The following is a 21,071-nucleotide window of genomic DNA, read 5'->3' as shown; positions in this document are numbered from 1 at the left end:
ATGAATGCCTTTGCTGGTTAATTTATGTTGCCACATTTTAAGTTTTTGTAATTTAGGCACTATCAGTATATGTTCATATAGAAAGTTCACTTGCTAACTTCCTTAAATTTGTAACTAATTCCAAACTAATTAAAAATTGCTTGTTTATTTACTTGTTAACCTTCTTTAGAATTGGAATGAATTTACAGTAGAAGTGAAGGAAAAAATGCTGTACACTTTAATTCTGAAAATGGTTTATAAACCTTGCATTTAGTTTTTAGTTTCTCATTTCCAGGTATCTATTTTTAGCCCTTAACAACAAGGTTATAATCTAAACCACTGCACTATATTTAGGACAATCTCATGGCTATGTTTATATTTCACGCCTGTTGATCACGATTGTACACTGTGGAAGTTCTACTTATAACATGATAAAAGGGAATTGATAAATGAATGGATGATGTTCTCTCTTTCTCAAATACATGTTGGCATAATTTACATACCACTGCATGGATAAATAAATGTTTATTTTATGATGTATTATTGTTTAATGCAAATAAATGTAGGTTTTCACTAGATTTGTCTAGTAATGGTTAAATCAAGTTGTTTGGAATGACTAGATTTAATTTCATTATCAATATTTAAGTAACAAAACTTGTTATTTTGATATGAATGCAATTTATGAGCAGTAATGTTATTACAAAACTGATTTGAAAACTTCATATTTGAACCTTACAAGTTGTGATTTAATGTGTTAAAAGATCACACAAGAAAGTTATTGAAAGTAATTGTTTGATTATGAAAATGTTCTTTATCTTTATGTAGGATTTTAATTGTGCTCAGTTACCAGTTCATATATTTGCACTTAATATTATTTAATATTCCAGCAAGTATTTTATTACTGTCAATACCTGGATAGGCAGCAGACATTATAATTTGTAAATATATTTAATTATACCCCCATTACCATTGGTAATTATACCCCCATTACCATTGGTAATGGGGGCTATATAGGAGTCACTTTGTTGGTCTGTCGGTTGGTTGGTCTGTCGGTTTGTCCTGAAATTTCATCCGATCTTCACCAAACTTGGTCAGAAGTTGTAACTAGATGATGTCTATGTCACATTTGAATATGGGTCATGCCTGGTCAAAAACTAGGTCACGGGGTCACTTAGTGTGAGTGTCCGGACCATAACTATGTCATTTATCGTTAGATTTTAAAATGACTTGGAACATTTGTTCACCATCATTGGAGGGTGTGTCACGCGAAAGAATTACATCGATATCTCCAAGGTCAAGGTCACATTTGAGTTCAAAGGTCAAATGCTTGTCCGGTACATAACTTTGTCGATTATTGTGAGACTTTAAAATCATTTGATACATTTGTTCACCATTTTTGGACGGTGTGTTGCGCGACAGAATTACGATGATATCTCCAAGGTCAAGGTCATACTTTGAGTTCAAAGGTCAAAAATGGCCAAAAATGAGCTTGTCTGGGCCATTATTATGTCATTCATTGTGAGATTTTAAAATCATTTGGCACATTTGTTCACCATCATTGGACGGTGTGTGTCGCGCGAAAGAATTACGTCAATGTCTCCAGGGTCAAGGTAACAGTTTGAGTTCAGAAGTCAAAAATGGCCATAAATAAGCTTGTACGGACCATAACAATGTCCTTCAATGTGAGATTTTTAAATCATCGGACATATTTGTTCACCATCATTTGACGTTGTGTCGTGGGAAAGAATTACATCGATATCTCCAAGGTCAAGGTCACACTTTGAGTTCAAAGGTCAAAAATGGCCATAAATGAGCTGTCCAGGCAATAACAATGTTGTTCATTGTGTAATTGTAAAATCACTTGGCAAAATGTGTTCACCATCATTGGAAGGTGTGTCCCGCGAAAGAATAACGTCAATATCTCCTAAGGTCAAGGTCACACTTTGAGTTCAAAGGCCAAAAAGTGGCCATTAATGAGCTGTTCCGGGCCATAACTATGTCGTTTCATTGTGAGATTTTAAAATAATTTGGCACATCTGTTAACCATTATGGACGGTCTGTCATGCGACGAAAGAATTACGTTGATATCTGTAACGTCAAGGTCACCACTGTGAGTTCAAAGGTCATAAACGGCCAAAAATGATCTTGTCCATGCCATAACTATGTCATTCATTGTAAGATTTTAAAATTACTCGGTACATTTGTAACAATCATTGGACGATGTGTCATGCGAAAGAATTGCGTCGAATATCTCCAAGGTCAAGGTCACACTTTGAGTTTCAAAAGTCAAAAAATGGCCATAAAATGAGCTTGTCCGGGCCATGACCATGTCCTTCAATGTGAGATTTCAAATCATCGGACACATTTTTTCACCATCATTTGACGGTGTTGTGGGGAAAGAATTACATTCGATATCTCCAAGGTCAAGGTCACACTTTGAGGTTCAAAGGTCAAAAATTGGCCATAAATGAGCTTGTCCGGGCCATAACTATGTCATTCATTGTGAGGATTTTAAAATGACTCTGTACATTAATTTTGTTCACCGTCATTGGAGCGCGTGTCATGCGAAAGAATTCAAGAGTTCAAAGGTCAAAATGGCCATAAATGATAATGGCATAATAATTCTTAAAAATCGCCATAAATAAGATTCTCTTTGCAATATTTCTGTGTCAATGCTGTGGGGGTATGCGTCACGTGTGTGACAAAGCTCTAGTTCACAATTTCCATTTGTATTTAATTTTTGCTTAACCTTAATACAGGGATTGAAGGTATTATCATTGTAATTATGCTGATTGTAAATTATGCTGATCGCATATCATGCTTATTATAAATATTCAAGCTTTTCATGTGAAATCTTTGCTTAATTTAATGAACATGATTAAGAATAAATAAGACATGTTTTATTATGAAATTTGTAAGTTATAAACATTACTCACTTAAATTGTCCCTGCAAGTTAGATTTTTTTTCTAAATGAAATAAATGAAAAGGGGTCATTGACTGCTCATGAATTATGTAGAGTAAAAACTGGACTGCATTCTTGTATTGCACCCCGCTGATAACTAGATTATTCACCTTTTGACAGTGATTGACTTTGTTATCATCTGTTTTTGAACTACTTCATACAAATGAAATTTTTGAATATGACTAGATAATGTTCAACGGGCATGACCATTAAGGCAATAAGAACACAAGTTATAGAATTGTGTCAGTTAATAAAAAGCGAAAATTGTATAGCAATCATTAAACTTAGTATGGAAGATCTATGACATAATTTATGAAGGATACATAAGTTATACACAAGGTAAATATGTAAGTCATTCATTTATTTAAGTTAAATTTACTCAAATGATAAGATTAATAAAAAATGTTGTTTTCTTTCAGAGGAAACAGTTTTAACTACAAGTGCGCGCATCAGGTCAGATACTTCTGTCACAGCTGTTCTGACTGTTGCGACCCACTAGCTCTGAACGAGTGGCAACCTTAACGCAGGAAACTGAATTGGTCGAAGAGCTTCATTCATACCCAAGCAGGAAGGCCAGATATTCACCCTTCATCATCACCATTGCGTATTGAACAGCCATATCGAGTAGCGTCTCCACACGGGTACCTTCCTCTACAGCGGCAGTGTGGGATAGCACCTGCACAGGTTAGTCTGTATGTGTTGGATAGCACCTGCACAGGTCAGTGTGTATGTGTGGGATAGCACCTGCACAGGTCAGTCTGTATGTGTGGGAAAGCACCTGCACAGGTCAGTGTATGTGTGGATAGCCCCTGCACAGGTCAGTGTGTATGTGTGGGATAGCACCTTCACAGGTCAGTCTGTATGTGTGGGATAGCACCTGCACAGGACAGTGTGTACGTGGATAGCACCTGCACAGGTCAGTCTGTATGCGTGGGATAGCACCTGCACATGTCAGTGTGTATGTGTGGAATAGCACCTGCACAGGTCGTCTGTATGTGTGGGATAGCACCTGCACAGGTCAGTGTGTATGTGTGGGATAGCACCTGCTAAGGTCAGTGTGTATGTGTGGATTGCACCTGCACAGGTCAGTGTGTATGTGTGGGATAGTACCTGCACAGGTCAGTCTGTATATGTGGGATAGCACCTGCACAGGTCAGTGTGTATGTGTGGGATAGCACCTGTACATGTCAGTGTGTATGTGTGGGATAGCCCCTGCACTGGTCAGTCTGTATGTATGGGGTAGCACCTGCACTAGTCAGTCTGTATGTGTGGGATAGTACCTGTGCAGGTCAGTCTGTATGTGTGGGATAGCACCTGCACAGTTCAGTCTGTATGTGTGGGATATCACCTGCACAGGTCAGTCTGTATGTGTGGGATAGCACCTGCACAGGTCAGTCTGTATGTGTGAGATAGCACCTGCACAGGTCAGTCTGTATGTGGATAGCACCTGCACTAGTCAGCCTGTATATGTGGGATAGTACCTGCACAGGTCAGTCTGTATGTAGTGGGGTAGCACCTGCACAGGTCAGTCTGTATGTGTGGGATAGTACCTGTGCAGGTCAGTCTGTATATGTGGGATAGCACCTGCACAGTTCAGTCTGTATGTGTGGGATATCACCTGCACAGGTCAGTCTGTATGTGTGGGATAGCACCTGCACAGGTCAGTCTGTATGTGTGAGATAGCACCTGCACAGGTCAGTCTGTATGTGGATAGCACCTGCACTAGTAAGCCTGTATATGTGGGATAGCACCTGCACAGATCAGTCTGTATGTATGGGAAAGCACCTGTACAGGTCAGTCTGTATATTTGGGATAGTACCTGCACATTTCAGTGTGTATGTGTGGGATAGCACCTGCACAGGTCAGTCTGTATGTGTGGGATAGCACCTGCACAGGTCAGTCTGTATGTGGATAGCACCTGCAACTAGTCAGCCTGTATATGTGGGATAGTGCCTGCACAGGTCAGTCTGTATGTGTGGGATAGCACCTGCACAGGTCAGTCTGTGTGTGTGGGATAGCACCTGCACAGGTCAGTCTGTATGTGTGGGATAGTACCTGCACTAGTCAGGCCTGTATGTGTGGGATAGCACCTGCACTAGTCAGCCTGTATGTATGGGATAGCACCTGCACAGGTCAGTCTGTATGTGTGGGATAGCACCTGCACTAGTCAGCCTGTATGTGTGGGATAGCACCTGCACAAGTCAGTCTGTATATGTGGGATAGCACCTGCACTAGTCAGCCTGTATGTGTGGGATAGCACCTGCACAGGTCAGTCTGTATGCATGGGATAGCACCTGCACATGTCAGTGTGTATGTGTGGGATAGTACCTGCACTAGTCAGCCTGTATGTGTGGGAAAGCACCTGCACAGGTCAGTCTGTATGCATGGGGTAGCGCCTGCACATGTAAGTGTGTATGTGTGGGATAGCACCTGCACAGGTCAGCCTGTATGTGTGGAATAGCACCTGCACTGGTCAGTCTGTATGCATGGGGTAGCACCTGCACTGGTCAGTCTGTATGTATGGGATATCACCTGCACAGGTCAGTCTGTATGTGTGGGATAGCACCTGCACAGGTCAGTCTGTATGTGTGGGATAGCACCTGCACTAGTCAGCATGTATGTATGGGATAGTACCTGCACTGGTCAGTGTGTATGTGTGGGATAGCACCTGCACAGGTTAGTCTGTATGTGTGGGAAAGCACCTGCACAGGTCAGTCTTTATGTGTGGTGATAGCACCTGCACAGGTCAGTCTGTATGTGTGGGATAGCACCTGCACAGGTCAGTCTGTATGTGTGGGATAGCACCTGCACATGTCAGTGTGTATGTGTGGGATAGCACCTGCACAGGTCAGTGTGTATGTGTGGGTTAGCACCTGCACATGTCAGTGTGTATGTGTGGGATAGCACCTGCACAGGTAAGTGTGTATGTGTGGGATAGCACCTGCACAGGTCAGTTTCTTTGTTTTATTGTAATAAAGCTTGTTATTTTTTAATGGCTTCTGTTTGTTTGATCTTTTTATGATAATAATATATAGTTTGGGTCTATGTGAAAAAGGTTATCATCCTTTCTGGTTTTACATGAACCTGCTGTGTGATTGAACGAATCTTCAGTGACTTTGTAACTGTTTGCAATCTGGGTTGCTGAATTCAAACCACAGAAAAGGAAAGGTTCATAAAAATAATGAGAAGCTTTGAAAATAATTAAATCTACATGTATATCAATACCATAAGACTGTATATCTTCTGGATTCAATCGATACGAAAATCTCACTTTATTACAGAAATGCTATTTTGATGTTAATAAAATGATGGGTAAACATTAATATCACTATCATTGATTTATACAGTAGGAAGCTGCAATGTAAAAACTCTTGCAGGGACCTGAGGGCCTAGACACAGTAGTCCCTACAGCTACTCTGAGACCCATCACATCGGTTCCCCAGATCAGCAGCAGTCAGCTTGCACAGCTCCTGTTGCTACGACAACTTCCCGGTCTTGGGAAGCAGCTTATTACAAGACAGCAAGAGGTGGGTTTTGTTAGAGCCTTGATTTTCTGGTATTCCATGTTCCTTGGTTGTGGTCACTGGATGTCTGATATAAATTAACCTCTCCTTTTCTTAAATTGCATGATATAAATTAAAATCTACATTTTTGAATTGCATGACACAGAAAATTATTATTGTTTACCTATTTGTTAGATATCATGAAGACGTACATAAGCATTAGCAGTTAGACCAAGCAGGCCACAGAAAGACAATACAACTTGCCCGTCTTTTTGGATCTTATAACATTAGCATGCCCCGTTCCTAAATTACAAGGATGTCCACTGTAAGCAGCAACTTTTTTTTAAAGTACCTGTAGTCGATAATCCTAAGGCTTTTGATACAATCAAGTTAATAAAGGTTAAGATTAAGCTTAGCTAGTTTTACATGGAAAAGATGTCATGTTTATTGTCCTCTGATTTTGTCCTCTGATTTTCAGACATCTTCAAGAAGTACCAGTGGTTCTCAGCCCATTCCTCAGCAGTTGATGGTCATCCCCCAGCAGCTGAGGCAGGACAACATCAGACGACAGCTGCTTCTGCTGCAGACGTACAGCAGACTGCGGCAGCAGACGGCCCTTTCCATCCACGGGCCAGGGACCGCCACTCACAGCCCCTCTCCACTCACAGGGCAGGAGTTGTCTGCCCCTAGCCCGGGTCCAACTGGGGAACTCACACACCCAGGCCACAGGGTCGTACATACGCAGGATTCTCTACCAGGGGTAGGCACTTCTTCTAATGCAATATTTTTATGCCCCCAGTAGGTTGGCATCTAGCAGTTGAACTGTCCGTCAGTCAGTATGTCAGTATGTGTGTATGTCAGTATGTCAGTATGTGTGTATGTCAGTCTGTCATTCCGTCCGAAAAAAAAAATTAACATTGGCCATAACTTTTTCAATATTGAAGATAGCAACTTGATATTTGGCATGCATGTGTATCTCATGAAGCTGCACATTTTGAGTGGTGGAAGTTCAAGGTCAAGGTCATCCTTCAAGGTCAAAGGTAAAAAATTTTTTTTTTTAAATTGTGAAAGCGGTGTTCTCATGAAGCTGCACATTTTGAATGGTGGAAGTTCAAGGTCAAGGTCATCCTTCAAGGTCAAAGGTAAAAAAAAATAATCAAAGTGGCGGTCTTATGAAGCTGCACATTTTGAGTGGTGGAAGTTCAAGGTTAAGGTCATCCTTCAAGGTCAAGGTCATCCTTCAAGGTCAAAGGTATTTTTTTTTATTCAAAGCGGCGTTATCATGAAGCTGCACATTTTGAGTGGTGAAAGTTCAAGGTCAAGGTCATCCTTCAAGGTCAAGGTCATCCTTTAAGGTCAAAGGTATAAAAAAAATTATTTGAAAGCGGCGTTCTCATAAAGCTGCACATTTTGAGTGGTGGAAGTTCAACGTCAAGGTCATCCTTCAAGGTCAAACAGTGATTTTTTTTGCTTTAATTTGTTACAGCCTGTGCCTTTTGAATTGGGAAAATTAGCGCGATAAACCGTGAAATTGGGAAAAATAGCGCGATAAACCATGAAATTGGGAAAAATTAAGCATTATAAATAGGATTATAAGTAACAGAAGTGATATTGTGTTTAAGTGCATGTTTAGGGAGTTTTCTAGAAAAGGAGTCTGGTCAAATTGGTTTGTTTTTTTAATCAATAAAAGTGGCAAGTTTGGGAATGATTTATGGACAAAAATGACTAAATTCAAGTTATATATTTTGTAAGATGTTTAAAAAATAAAGTTGAGACCTAGATTTAAGAAATCATAATTAAGATATATGAGACTTCTTTCTAAAAAAAAAAAAAAAATAAAAATGTTTTTTTTTTTTGTTTTTTTTTAAGTTGGGCTTTTTTGGGGAAATTTTGGTCAGAATTTTGGGAAAAAACGTGTATTTTTGCAATTGGGAAGCAGCCGAAATTCGGCTGTAAATTTGAGCAAAAAAAATCACTGTCAAAGGTAAAAAAAAATTAATTTTTTTTTCAAAGCGACGCAATAGGGGGCATTGTGTTTCTGACAAACACATCTCTTGTATATTCTGTTTAAATATTGCTAGTGTTGTTTGCAGTACAACTAATTTAGGGTAGCACTTGTTCATACTGAATTGAAGGACTATGTTATGTAGATTTGTTTCTTGAAGCGAGATTATAGATTTTGTCAAATATTTATGCATTTATATAAAATTTAAAAAAAAATTATTATACATATATTTCAATATAAATTAAAATAAAAGTTAGAACATGTTTTAAAAAGCAAAATAAGCCAGATATTAAATTCTGAAATTGTAAATGTCTGTACAGTCGAATTTGCCAGCATGTATATCATGCATGTACGATGTGAATCTAAATTTAGTTTTAGTGCAGATTCGTTCATACAACACAAAGACACAATTTTGTTTTACGGAGGTTTTTATTTCCTGCAACGATATCGATTCATACGAATCACAAACACTAACTCTGATTCTTATAAAAAGATGAATGCTTCAGTTTAATGTAGGAAAATATGTACGAAATATCTTCGTCACAATCGGTTCTGGGCGCTAATTTGTCTTTGCTGCTTTTTATGAAATTGTCTTCAATGTATAATTTTTCTTGCCTATTTTGTGTTATTGTAACATATTTTTATCAATTTATTACAATCTAACACATATAAAAATCGCATAATCTTGCTTTAAGTAATACAAGGTTTTTGTTTCTCTTTTTAAAATTGCGTCAAAATAAGTTTGTTAATAAGTTATTCAAACTTGTTTCTTCTGTTGATACAGTATCGTGAAGCTGTGAATATGGAAAGAGTCAGGCATATGTCAGATGTTCATCCTTTAATAAACACTTGTGCAGACCTGTCACTATCATCTGACCTGATGGATGCCAGTATTTATGCCTCTAGCCCTAATTCCCTGTACATGTATGATCAAGAAAAAATGGATATGCAATGCACTATGGGAATAAACTCCACATGCTGTACGACGCTGGACACATCATCCCTTAGTGATGATTTTGATCTGAACTCCCAGTACGAGATGTCCCATGACATCAGCAGTTTTCAGGTAGACCCCGTCACAGTTTCCAACAGTCAAGTTCCCAGATATAATGTGTCCTCAACCAGCCTAGCAAGTGCTGGCTCATGGAGTGTTATTGGCAAAACAGATGATCTTACGCATGAGGACGTCTATGTCTCCACGACTGACGAACGAAAAACACCGACACTCGCAGAACTGAACTTTGAACTGTTAGATGACATTGATTCCTACATCAACAACCAAGGAGGAAGTGTTCTGAAAGTTGAAGCTGAGGAAACAAACCAGTTGAAAAGTCCTGGGCTAACCTCTCCCGGACTGTCATTGCTGTTGTCCCAGCCTCCTCTAAATCAACCACAGTTTTCCCAGAAATCTGTTGTGATCAAGACAGAACCAGTCGATTCTGGTTCTAGTGTTGAGAGAACAGTAACTTTTCCGAGATCTTTCTCTTCCATGAAACCAGTGAAAATGGAAATGATTCAACCCAGTGCTAAACCACTTGGCACTATTAAAGAATTGGACATTTCAGACAATACTATGCTTCAGCAACTCCTCAATAAGCCACTACAATCAAGGACTCAGCGCCGGAGAACTGTCTCAGAAACACAGGCATCGGAAAAGAAAGGTGGATTAAATGTTCGTAAGCGCACCTTTGGCACTATGGGTCCGGAAGGCATGGATGAGAAATGGGAGGAGATCAAACAGTTCTTGGAAATGGAGTCGAGAATGGCAACAGAATCATTCAACTTTACTCCAACTCCGCCTGTGAAAAGAGAGAGAACAAGATATGGTAATTACACTGTACTTATTGTTACAAACTTCATAAAATCCATTGTTGCCAGTGACATCTCAGGCAAACTTTAGATTGATTTCCATCCATTCTATTGAGGTTACCTGTATTTATCTGATACCCTATTAAACGTTTCAACAGTTAATTGTATTACTTTTTTTATAGTCAAAAACATTTATTTTGGTCCAGAACTCCAGAAAGTTCTTAGATTCTTTAAAATAAAATACCCTTCATGTTCTCTGAAAGTTTTATAATTTTATTTGTGCAACATGAAATTGTATTCTTATAATATGATTTGGAAAAATCTTGGCATGCTTTATGATGTGTACAACTTTGTTACACAATTTAATGGACAATAAATTCAATAATTGTTGTTTGCCGGTAGAGAAAAGTGTACAAAACCAATTTAAATTACTAAAACTGTATCTGGTCTTTCCATATTCATTATTTATCTTATTACATGCTTATTCTCTGCATGTTTGTGTGTCTGTGTTGCAGACTCTACGAGTTCAGTGATGACCTTGACCTCTAATGATGATGATGACAGCGACACTGACAAGGATTATGACGATGACTCAGATTCAGGTTCGTTTGTCATATTTATATTTAAAGTACACAGGTCAGGTGAACTTCCATATATTTTTTTATATGAAAAAAAGTTGTTAAAAAATTGAGTATGGGTAAAGTCTATTTAGAAAAAAACACAAAAAGAAATATTTATTTTTGTTAATTAATTTTATGTTTTGTTTTATTGTGTTTTTCACGGTGGCTCGAAACAGTAAAATGGTTTCCTGATGATAACTCAAGAATAATTAGGCCTAGAATCATGAAACTTCATAGGTACATTGATCATGACTGGCAGATGACCCCTATTGATTTTCAGGTCACTAGGTCAAAGGTCAAGGTCACAGTGACAAAAAACGTATTCACACAATGGCTGCCACTACAACTGACAGCCCATATGGGAGGCATGCATGTTTTACAAACAGCCCTTGTTTTTACATGTGAGCGTGTTTCCAGATTTTGAAGGGGGCCATGATCTTGACCCTTCCAACCCTGGAGAGAGTCTGATAGGGGCCAAGGACAAGCAGTACTTCTGGCAGTACAATGTTCAGTCCAAGGGGCCAAAGGGGACCAGGGTCCACTTTGATATGGAGGAGGACCCACATGTGCTTAATGATTTCGAAGACCCTGTTTTTGACCCTTCAAATAGCAGTAGTTTAACAGGCATTGGGGTGTCTGTAAAACATGGAGGAAAGGCACGGAAAGGGGACGGTAACGACATTGTTCCCAGTCCAAAGAAACTGTGCCAGATCGGTCTTCAGCTGAGGAAGATAAACCGCCAGATCAATGACTTTGTTCCAGTGAGCGAACTACCCTCCAGTGCAAGGAGTAAAACAAGGAAAGAGAAAAACAAGCTTGCTTCAAGGTTTGAGACTCATTTGAAGCACATAATTATGGGAATGATATTGTGTTTGTATGAGACTTCATGTATTAAAAGTATAGCTTAGTAGTTACTTGGCAACTGTTCTTAAACTCTGATTGCAAGTTCATGGAAGTGTTGTTGTTAACATTTATTTACTCGGTTATAACACTTTCCAGAACAACAGGTTAAATTTATGCCATATTTTTATGTGAGCTTAATCCTGTTATGTGTATGTTCTCTGCAGCTTTATATTTCATGCTTTGATATTTCTTTTCATAATGTGAAAAGAAATATCAAAGCATGAAATATAAAGCTTAAACAAATTATGTTAACTTATTCAGATGTATGAAAAAAATGATTATTTACTTAGTTGAGAGATAAAATATGTATAAACCTTGTTATTGCAGAGCATGTCGTTTGAAAAAGAAAGCGCAACATGAGGCAAACAAGGTGAAGCTCCATGGGCTGGAAATGGAACATCGCAAGTTGCTGACTGTCATTCGGGCCATGAAGCAGAAGATGATTGATCGATTGAGCTGGAACAGGAATGAAGCACAGGCAAACAAACTGTCCATGACCAGCCTGCTTGATTCACTTATCCAGCAACATCTTGGTAAATTGTAGAGTTATATAGAAGATTTTCTCGCATTTTTGTTTTTTAGGTAAAGAAATGGTCTTTTGGTCTCAAAGATTAATAAACATAATCAAAAGTGTTTTATTCTTCAAATTCAAGTCTGATAAAAATTATCTTAATTAGTTTTACATTTAGCTATGCTTAAAACTTTAAAAGCCAGGTTAATAAACTAAAACCAAATTAATGCATGAAACATTACAAAATAATAGGCTTTCTTCAAGCACAACATGTTAGACAGTAATTGTAATATTTATGTACCCAACTAGATTCAGTGTATGTTTATGTAACCAACTAGATTCAGTGTATGTTTATATATGAGCCTCGCTCTGGGAAAACAGGGCTTAATGCATGAGCACAGTGTCATCCCAGATAAGCCTATGAAGTCCTCACAGGCTAACAAGGGACAACACTATCTTCCAGACCTGGATTTTCATTACAAAGGACTTTCTTTAACAAAGAAATCTATATAAGCGGAAAGTGTCATCCCTGATAAGCCTGTGAAGACTGCACATGCTTATCTGGGATGATACTCTACGCACATGCATATTGTCTGGTTTACTGAAAAACACGACTCATTTATTAAAACTGGAGTTATTTATGAGTATCCCCCACTTTGTGATGGTGTTCTATTTTGTTTCAGATGTGATGATAGCTGGCAACACAACAGAGTATGTCAACAAGATCATCCACAAAGTGGAGGCAGGGGACCAGACAGGCGGCTTACATATTCAGGCTACCAGATCCTACCCAAAGGAACTGCACAACTAGACACACGTTTCCTGATGAGAACCGATCAGGACACAAACAACCAAGGCACTTGAAACAGAATAACATAAACCACATTTTGACTAAACAGATGTTTGTCAGAACATCAGCTTCTAGTGTTGTCATACCAGCTGGCATCAACATGTTGAGACCCCTGGATCTAAAACGTGAACCACCGTTCCAATATATGTTTTCCCAAGTTCACTGACACATCTTCTATTGCTTAAATGTACATCTTTTTTTTAAATAGTTGTTTGTTCTTGTCTTGACATTAACATCTCTTGTATGGCTATATTACACATATGGACAAGTAAATTGATTTAAAATGCTTTTATATTAAAATTCATGACAAAACATAAAAGATAAACATTTCTCTTTCACAAAAGTCAAAACACATTTTACATGCTATATAAATAAAAAAGATATGTTAACCTTTTTGCAAAGTGTATTTCATGTGTGGCATTAGTGAAGTTATTAATACTGTTACTTTTCCTAATGTGAGTAGGTCAGTTAAATATATGTCAAAAAAACTGTCAAATAACTGTTGACATGAAGTGTTGACAGTCAGTGAATATCATAAATCATTGAAGTATCATGTATATAAATAGTGTGGGCCATTTAATCACGCAATAGGTGCACATTTGACCTAGTTTACCATCCACATGCAATGTAAATCAGTTTGAACAGCTACCGGTAGTGTCTAGTGATATGATTCAGAGATAGGCTCTATCTGTAAAATAATTCTTGATAGGTAACTAAGCAGCATTTAATGGTAAAACAAAAAATATGCTGTTTTTGCAAGCAAATGATGTATTTGATTACCTGCAGTTTAAGTTTCTGTTCTTTACAGGAAAGCAAAATTTTTATATAAAAAAGCAAATATAAATGCTGTTTATATAAAACATTGACTAATTTGTTCATTATTCACTTTTGCAATTTTATGGATCAAGTGTGCAGCAGGTTTTCATAACACAAAAAATGAGTTAAAATTTATTAGTTTAATTTATTCGTTGAACACCTAAGAACAATGGCAATGTCAATATTTTGACCATGGCTGCACATATTTATTGACTAGATCAGATCTACCAGGTTGTGTTTGCAATAATTGTACGTAAATTGTGTATAGAAAATGAGAATGTAAATGTTGCATTTCTTTCAAAACATGATCTCATTTGTATTACATCGTATGTACATATTATGAAGGATTTTCTTGTTAAATGTCAGATTGTGAGAAAGTTATACAAAACTAATGACTAATGTATAATTAAAATGTACACAAAACTGTAATAAGAAACACATAGGGGACTTTGTGATTGACCAACGTGACAACTTACTGTATATATTCCATTGGCACTACATTATATACCGTGGGAGAACTGGCACACTTAATTTCATTTTCATAAATATTTACCAGCTTACTAATAATCAATGAAAGTATCCTGCACATATCAAAGTCTGAAAGTCAGAATAGTGACCATAATTTTATAAACGATAACTGGAAATATCACAAAAGAGAAGGATAAGGGTATATTTGACTGAGCAGGCACAGACTGCATGCAAAGTTCACTTCATTTGTTGTATTTTCTTGCTCACCAATTGGATAGGGAACCAATTTAAAGTCTCCTAATCAGTAATGAATTTGTAATGAGGTATCCTCATTTATTCATACTGTTGCGAGTCTAATTTGCCAGTGTTGATGAAGAAGTATAGTGAATTTTATTTTACATCTAATATCGGAGATTATTTTCTGCTTTATCATCTTATCATTTGAATTTATTTGAAATAATTGTAAGAAATTTTTTCTTCTGAGAAAATGGACCTGATGTGTTTGGATATCAGTGAAATTGTGTGAAGATCAATCAGTTTTACACTGACATTTAAGATTTGTTCTTGTTGCTGGCTTATATTGTTGTTATTAGACTGTGTTGATCTGTGTCAAAATAGTGGAAGGTTTATTTTGTTTCTTGAAAGTCTTTTTAAAAAATTTATTTGACAAAATGATGATATTTTTGATTGCATTATTACAATAAGTGTTGTTTTTGTTACTGTATGATATGTTTATACAAGTTATTGTAGATGTTGGTCTTAAACAAGTTGCTATTTATTGTTTTATCAGTTTTGAATGTTGTATTTTTGTGTTATAATTTTTTATTATTGGAAGACATCTACTTTAACAAGACACCTTCAGAAAAAATCAGGTAACAATAGTGTGAACATTGAACATAACATGACTCTCAACTTTGGCCAGGCTGACTTAGACTGAATGTTTTTATAAAGTGACATTTTCATAGTTTCCTGAACAAGTAATTGGTTTTTAAAACAAAACATTGATTCAAGATTCATTGATTTTTAACTCGGCGTTTTCGGAGAAAACCCGAGGTATTGTCATAGCCAGCTCGCCGTCCGTGTCGTGCTAAAACCTTAACATTTTATTAAGGTTTTGAACATTGGCTCTAAAATCAGATTGCTTTCACCTACAACTTTGAAACTTAATATGTAGATGCACCTTGATGAGTTCTACATGCCACACCCATTTTTGGGTCACTAGATCAAAGGTTAAGGTCACTGTGACCTTTAACAAACAAAAAACAAAAAAAAAATGACAAGCTTTCATTTATTCAAAACTGCACCTGTAGCCGAGCGTGGCACCCGTTATGTGGTGCTCTTGTTTACTAAATTTTTTTTTCTTAGCCTGACTTTACTAACTGTTATTGAGGCTTTAAGTATTGCTTATTGGAATTACATAAAGTGAGGTATAAAAATGAGTGATGGGCCATTTTACATAATTGTTCCAAATGATGTTCCGTTTCTTGTTCTGATTTCATTATGTCATAAAATATTATTATGTGCTTTCTACCCATGTTCTAGTTTTTGATGCTATAACAATTGATAGCTTTGTCATTGTTGTTGTGATGTGATTAAATATTTGATTTTATTCTTTTCTCTTGGTAAAACGACAAGACCAGCCATATAATGACAATAATTCACTGTTTTAAACAATGAGAAATAATGATATAAAAATATCAATTTAGTTCACAGTTTAACTTTCAAATGACATTGTTTTTCGAAGTCAAACAGTTAGTATTCCATCAAAATTCATTAGCTGAACTCATTTAAGATGCAAATACTTAAAAAAACATTAAATAAAATGACAATGTGTTGTTTTTTGTGGTAGATTATTGATTTTGGATTAACTATGATTATATAAAATACATTTAAAATTAAATCAATAATCCACCAAAATCTACAAGTTTCCGTTATTTATTTGCAATAATGCGAACATAAATCTCTGCAATTAACATGCCTCATATATTTTGTTGGAAAAAAAGAAGACATAATTCCATGACCAATCTGTAAGAAGTCTGCAACAATCATTATGTTATTTCTCTGAAATATTTTTGTCACTTTAAGCATACAATGAGTCAATACTTGATAGCCAATACTTCATGGGAATGTGTTTATGACTTGGTATTAATGTAAATAATAGAATTATGTTAAAGTACAATTGTCTAAAACAGATATATTGGAAAAATTAACATGCAAGATTAAAAATATTTCTTCTGTTGTTTTATTTAAATGTTTTTTTTTAAGTCAATCTTTAATGTTAATCTTAAATTTTGTTGTTAAAATGATAATGCTAGTGCAATAATTGAATAATATTTGTTTGTATTGATTATGTATTATTTGGAAAAAGTAACAGGTCAATTTTACCTTCCAACAAACATCGGCCACAGGTTCTTCCCAGAAAAAAGACCCTGCAGTGTCACAATATGTCTTAAAGTTATGTTGTAATCATGTTTAAATCAAAAAGTGAAAATTAAATAACTTAAGGTATCTCAAAGCAAGTTTATGGCAGGCAAGGTTTTTCTGAAGGTTTTCTGAAGGTATTTGTTAAGCACTTAATTGGATATACAGCTGTGTTCAATAGAAGTTTTTGCTAAACTGTTATGATTTTTTTTTTTTGTTGTTGATATGCATGCAGAAGTTATAATTAAACAAATGTCACTTTGTTGATATCAAATTTATTAAAGGACTGCTTATAAGTCAATTATAATTGGTTGCTAGCTGATTTCTGTGTTTGATTATTTCTCTATCGCAAATTTTAATTTGCGTTTGATTTTTGGTAGTTTTAGAAATATTTGCCATAGTTTAGAAATATTTGCCATTAACATGTGCACAAATGGTTCAAAATGGCTTTGTTATCATATGTAAATAAGTTGTCCTGTGGTGAAGTTGGATCTTATGACATTGATCCAGTTCATGTAATCTTCATATACAGGAAATTATTGTTAATTCTTAGACTTACCGGTATCTTCATAAACAATATTTTAAAATGGTACAAATCATTATATTTGTTTGTGTTTTTCTTCGGAGATTTAAATGAACAATACTTGTATTCTTATCAAATATGAATCTCACTTTTGTTGTTTCTTTAAGTTATTTAGCATCTTCTTAATGATGTGAGATATATAAAAGTACTTTGTATCTTTAAGAGTGCTATTAATTTCAGATTTAGAGGCAATTATGTGCTAATATCATGTCTGTTATGGCTTTTGTTTATGGCTTAAATAAGTGGAAATAATTTTAGTACAGTTCGAATGTAACTTAATTTAGGCAACTTATTTTGAAAACTGTTTAATACAAGTATATAAGTAACAATATTGTACAGGGCTTGTCTTAAATGTTACATTTAGTATTGCACATGTGATAGAAAATGACCTGATGTTTCATGAGAGTATGTACACATATTTGGTATTGTGGCAGAGATGGAATTGTCTTGCTTTTTGTCTGCAACTTGTTATTGTTCAGTTTTGATTTTCAAAGATAAACAGGATAATGTTGCGTTCCCTTTATGTCCAACTATTTTGAAACAGTATTGTGCTGTAGACAGAGAAGGTTCTTATTGGATCAATGCCCTTAAGACTTTGGTTTGCACATACATTGAAAATACATATATATTACCTTTTTTATTTTAAACTGATCTTTATTTTGCTCTCAGTAAGTCACTTGTAAATATTCTCACAACTAAATCTAAGAAGTTGCCAGTTTATCAGTGCATGAATGACATGTCACATGGGCTAATATTCCAATCATAATGCAGCATTACAATAAATCTACGACCCATAGTAACTACTTTTTGATTGTGTAACAGGTGGCAGGCATGGAGCAAGATGCAGTTCGGTATAACGGGTATCTTGTACAAGACTTCCAGTCAAGTACATTGTAAATGTGATTGTTCATGCAGGATGGTATTTTTAAACCGATGACTTTACAGTACCTTGTCAGTGTATTCATGATTTTCCAGTGTACATAATGAAACAAAAAATATCGTCTACTCAGTTATATATAGTACTAAAATAAGTAGTGGTAATACACGACCATAAGCATTTTTATCATTGATTTTTATGAATGCTATTTCCAGGTTTCAGAGATATGCTGTAAATATTGCTCTGAAATACATTGTCAATTTCATCAATACATTTCATTATTTCAATGGCTATTTTAATTGATCTTATTTTGGCCTTACTTAAAAAAAATGCTATTTGAGATATAAACAATTCTTGATAAAAAGAATAATAATCATATTGTGGTCTTTCAGAGAGACCATTTGTAAAGAAAGAATGTTATATTTTGTCATTTTAAATATGTTTCTGTAAATGTAGAAATGTACAGATGTAAAATTCAAAGGTTCGTAGTTCTTGTCTTTCATTTGACCATGCTAAATAGAGATTTTGTGTTGTAATTTGTCGGCAAATGTGACCTGCAGTACATTCATCTAACTTTCAATATATGACCTGTGTGGTACGGAAATCAGTCTTATGGTACATGTAGTCAGAGTAGATTCAACCCAACAATTGCGTGGTCTTGTCAGGAGCTACGCTGTCCCCAATAAAGTTGCAAGTTTCATGGTCTCATTTGACCATAAGGCATTGTCATTTTCGCATGTCAATGGACATTTATGCTATGATGTAAATACACTAAAGTTGTCTGTCTAAGGCTGTACATTTTAAGTTTTAAAATGTGATATCTTTTCTGTTAAGTATAAAGTATAATAAGGATATGTTTTTGATATTTTTATCTCATCTGTATAGTCTTGAAATGCTAAAATATTTAAATATTTTATTTCTTATGTTTTGTGTTGTATATTTAAAATTCTTTAAACATGTTTCTGAAATATTTTGAGTGCAATTACAGATGTTAGTGGCTCATGGAAAACATTGTCAAATATTGGATTTTACAAATTTTAAAGTTATTTAGGAAAATGAATCTTATTTATATATGTTATTGTTCGAAAGGCAAGGTATAAATTTCGTGAACAATGTGATGTTAAGACAAGTAACTGTTCTAAAGTTTGATACATTTCTTGCCATGCATAATGATCCTTTCTCCTGGAAAACATAGCTTAATGCATTTGCAGTCTGCACAGGCTAATCATGGATGGTACTTTCCGCTTTAACTGGATTTTCACTCAGTAGATATTTCAGGACAAATACCAGGAAAGTGTCATCCCTGATTAGCCTGTGTGAACTGCACATCTTAAACTGGGACTACACTTTATGCACATGCATTTAGTCTGGTTTCCTATACACTTCATGCACATGCATTTAGTCTGGTTTCCTTTACACTTTATGCACATGCATTTAGTGTGGTTTCCTATGCACTTTATGCACATGTATTTAGTCTGGTTTCCTAGACCTAGGCTCATATTATTAAGTCTGGTACATTCATTTATATGTTATGATATTGAAACTGAGCTTTGTTACCTTCAACAATTTACAAGTTATTTTGAAATACATGATCAATATTCTAGTATTTTAGTTTTATGTTATTAAGCATGTCAGAATAATTAAAAATGATATTTGATTTTAGTACACTATTGCTGCATTGTGATATAAATTTTACAATGTTTAATATATTTGGATATTCCTTATAATTGTTAATATTTGTATGAGCGATATTTGTAATAAGAAGAAATACATCATTCATATGAAATGTGTTAAGTGGTTTTGTGTAGACCATGTTAATAGTAAACGGCTTGTAGACCTATCCCATGGGTAAAAATTTTCAGTACTAATACTAATTTCAGTGTTTTGTAAACAAAATGTCCTTTATAAATTATAGTGAAAACCGTGAGTCACTAAATATGCCTCATCTTTCACTTCACCAATAAACCAATACATATTGTATTGTATAATTGCAATACTTTTCTTAATCCTCCACTGCAGCTGCTGACAGGCGAGAATGGGACTGTAGTAAGGGACTTAGTCTGTCCGTCAGTCAGACTGTCTGTCTGTCCGTTTGTAACATTTATGTGTCTGATACGTGCCTCCTATACCTTCGACGGATTTTACATTTGACGGATTTCATGATGCTTGCCTAAGGTATGAAGGTTATTGACTCAATGTTATGGAAGCACGCGTAAGCAATGACAGCTCAAGGTCAATGTCATACAAGGTCAAAATTATAAGCCTTTATTTTCGTATACACTCCATATCTCCTATACTATTTGGCAGAAAAATGGCAAATAATTGTAGGTCATTGGCACGATGTGCGTAAGACATGAGTTAGGCACGAAGGCTCAAAATCACGATCAAGGTCACTATTGAAGGTTAATTGTTCAAAACACCATTTTTATATGAGCTCCTTACCTCTTATTCACTTTGAATGATGTTCATGTGACTTGTAAAATATTTTTAGTTGATTGGGGCGATGTGAAGAAGTCATGAGCAAGTCTCGCTGACTAAATTTCAAGGATCCACTTGATGGGCAACATAGGGAGCCTTTAGTATAATTATCTGTAATATAATTTGAACTATTTTCTTGACGTTTGATAATGTGTTACGGTCATTGAAATCTTGTTTTTGTGCGGGAATATAACTCGGGTACAGCACTCTGGACCCAACCGGCTATTTATTGCATAAGGTAGCTCGGGTACAGTCTAAAATCGACCTGGTACGATTAAGTATATT

General features: G+C 35.7%; 1 protein-coding gene across 1 annotated transcript; it reads left to right on the top strand.

Moving 5' to 3' along the window:
• Positions 1-3,567: 3,567 nt before the first annotated feature.
• LOC127841573 (protein CREBRF homolog) lies at positions 3,568-20,094 on the top strand (the record flags this gene model as incomplete). Its single annotated transcript, XM_052370495.1, is given in 8 exon segments — positions 3,568-3,626; positions 6,320-6,469; positions 6,924-7,205; positions 9,235-10,276; positions 10,775-10,861; positions 11,297-11,705; positions 12,110-12,315; positions 12,977-20,094. Coding segments are annotated over 6 exon segments (2,106 nt in total). The 3' UTR covers positions 13,105-20,094.
• Between the last annotated feature and the right edge of the window lie 977 nt (positions 20,095-21,071).

The sequence above is a fragment of the Dreissena polymorpha genome, chromosome 8 (genome assembly GCF_020536995.1).
Source record: "Dreissena polymorpha isolate Duluth1 chromosome 8, UMN_Dpol_1.0, whole genome shotgun sequence".
NCBI classification, from domain to species: Eukaryota; Metazoa; Mollusca; class Bivalvia; order Myida; family Dreissenidae; genus Dreissena; species Dreissena polymorpha.
This window is presented reverse-complemented; position numbering and strand designations above follow the sequence as displayed.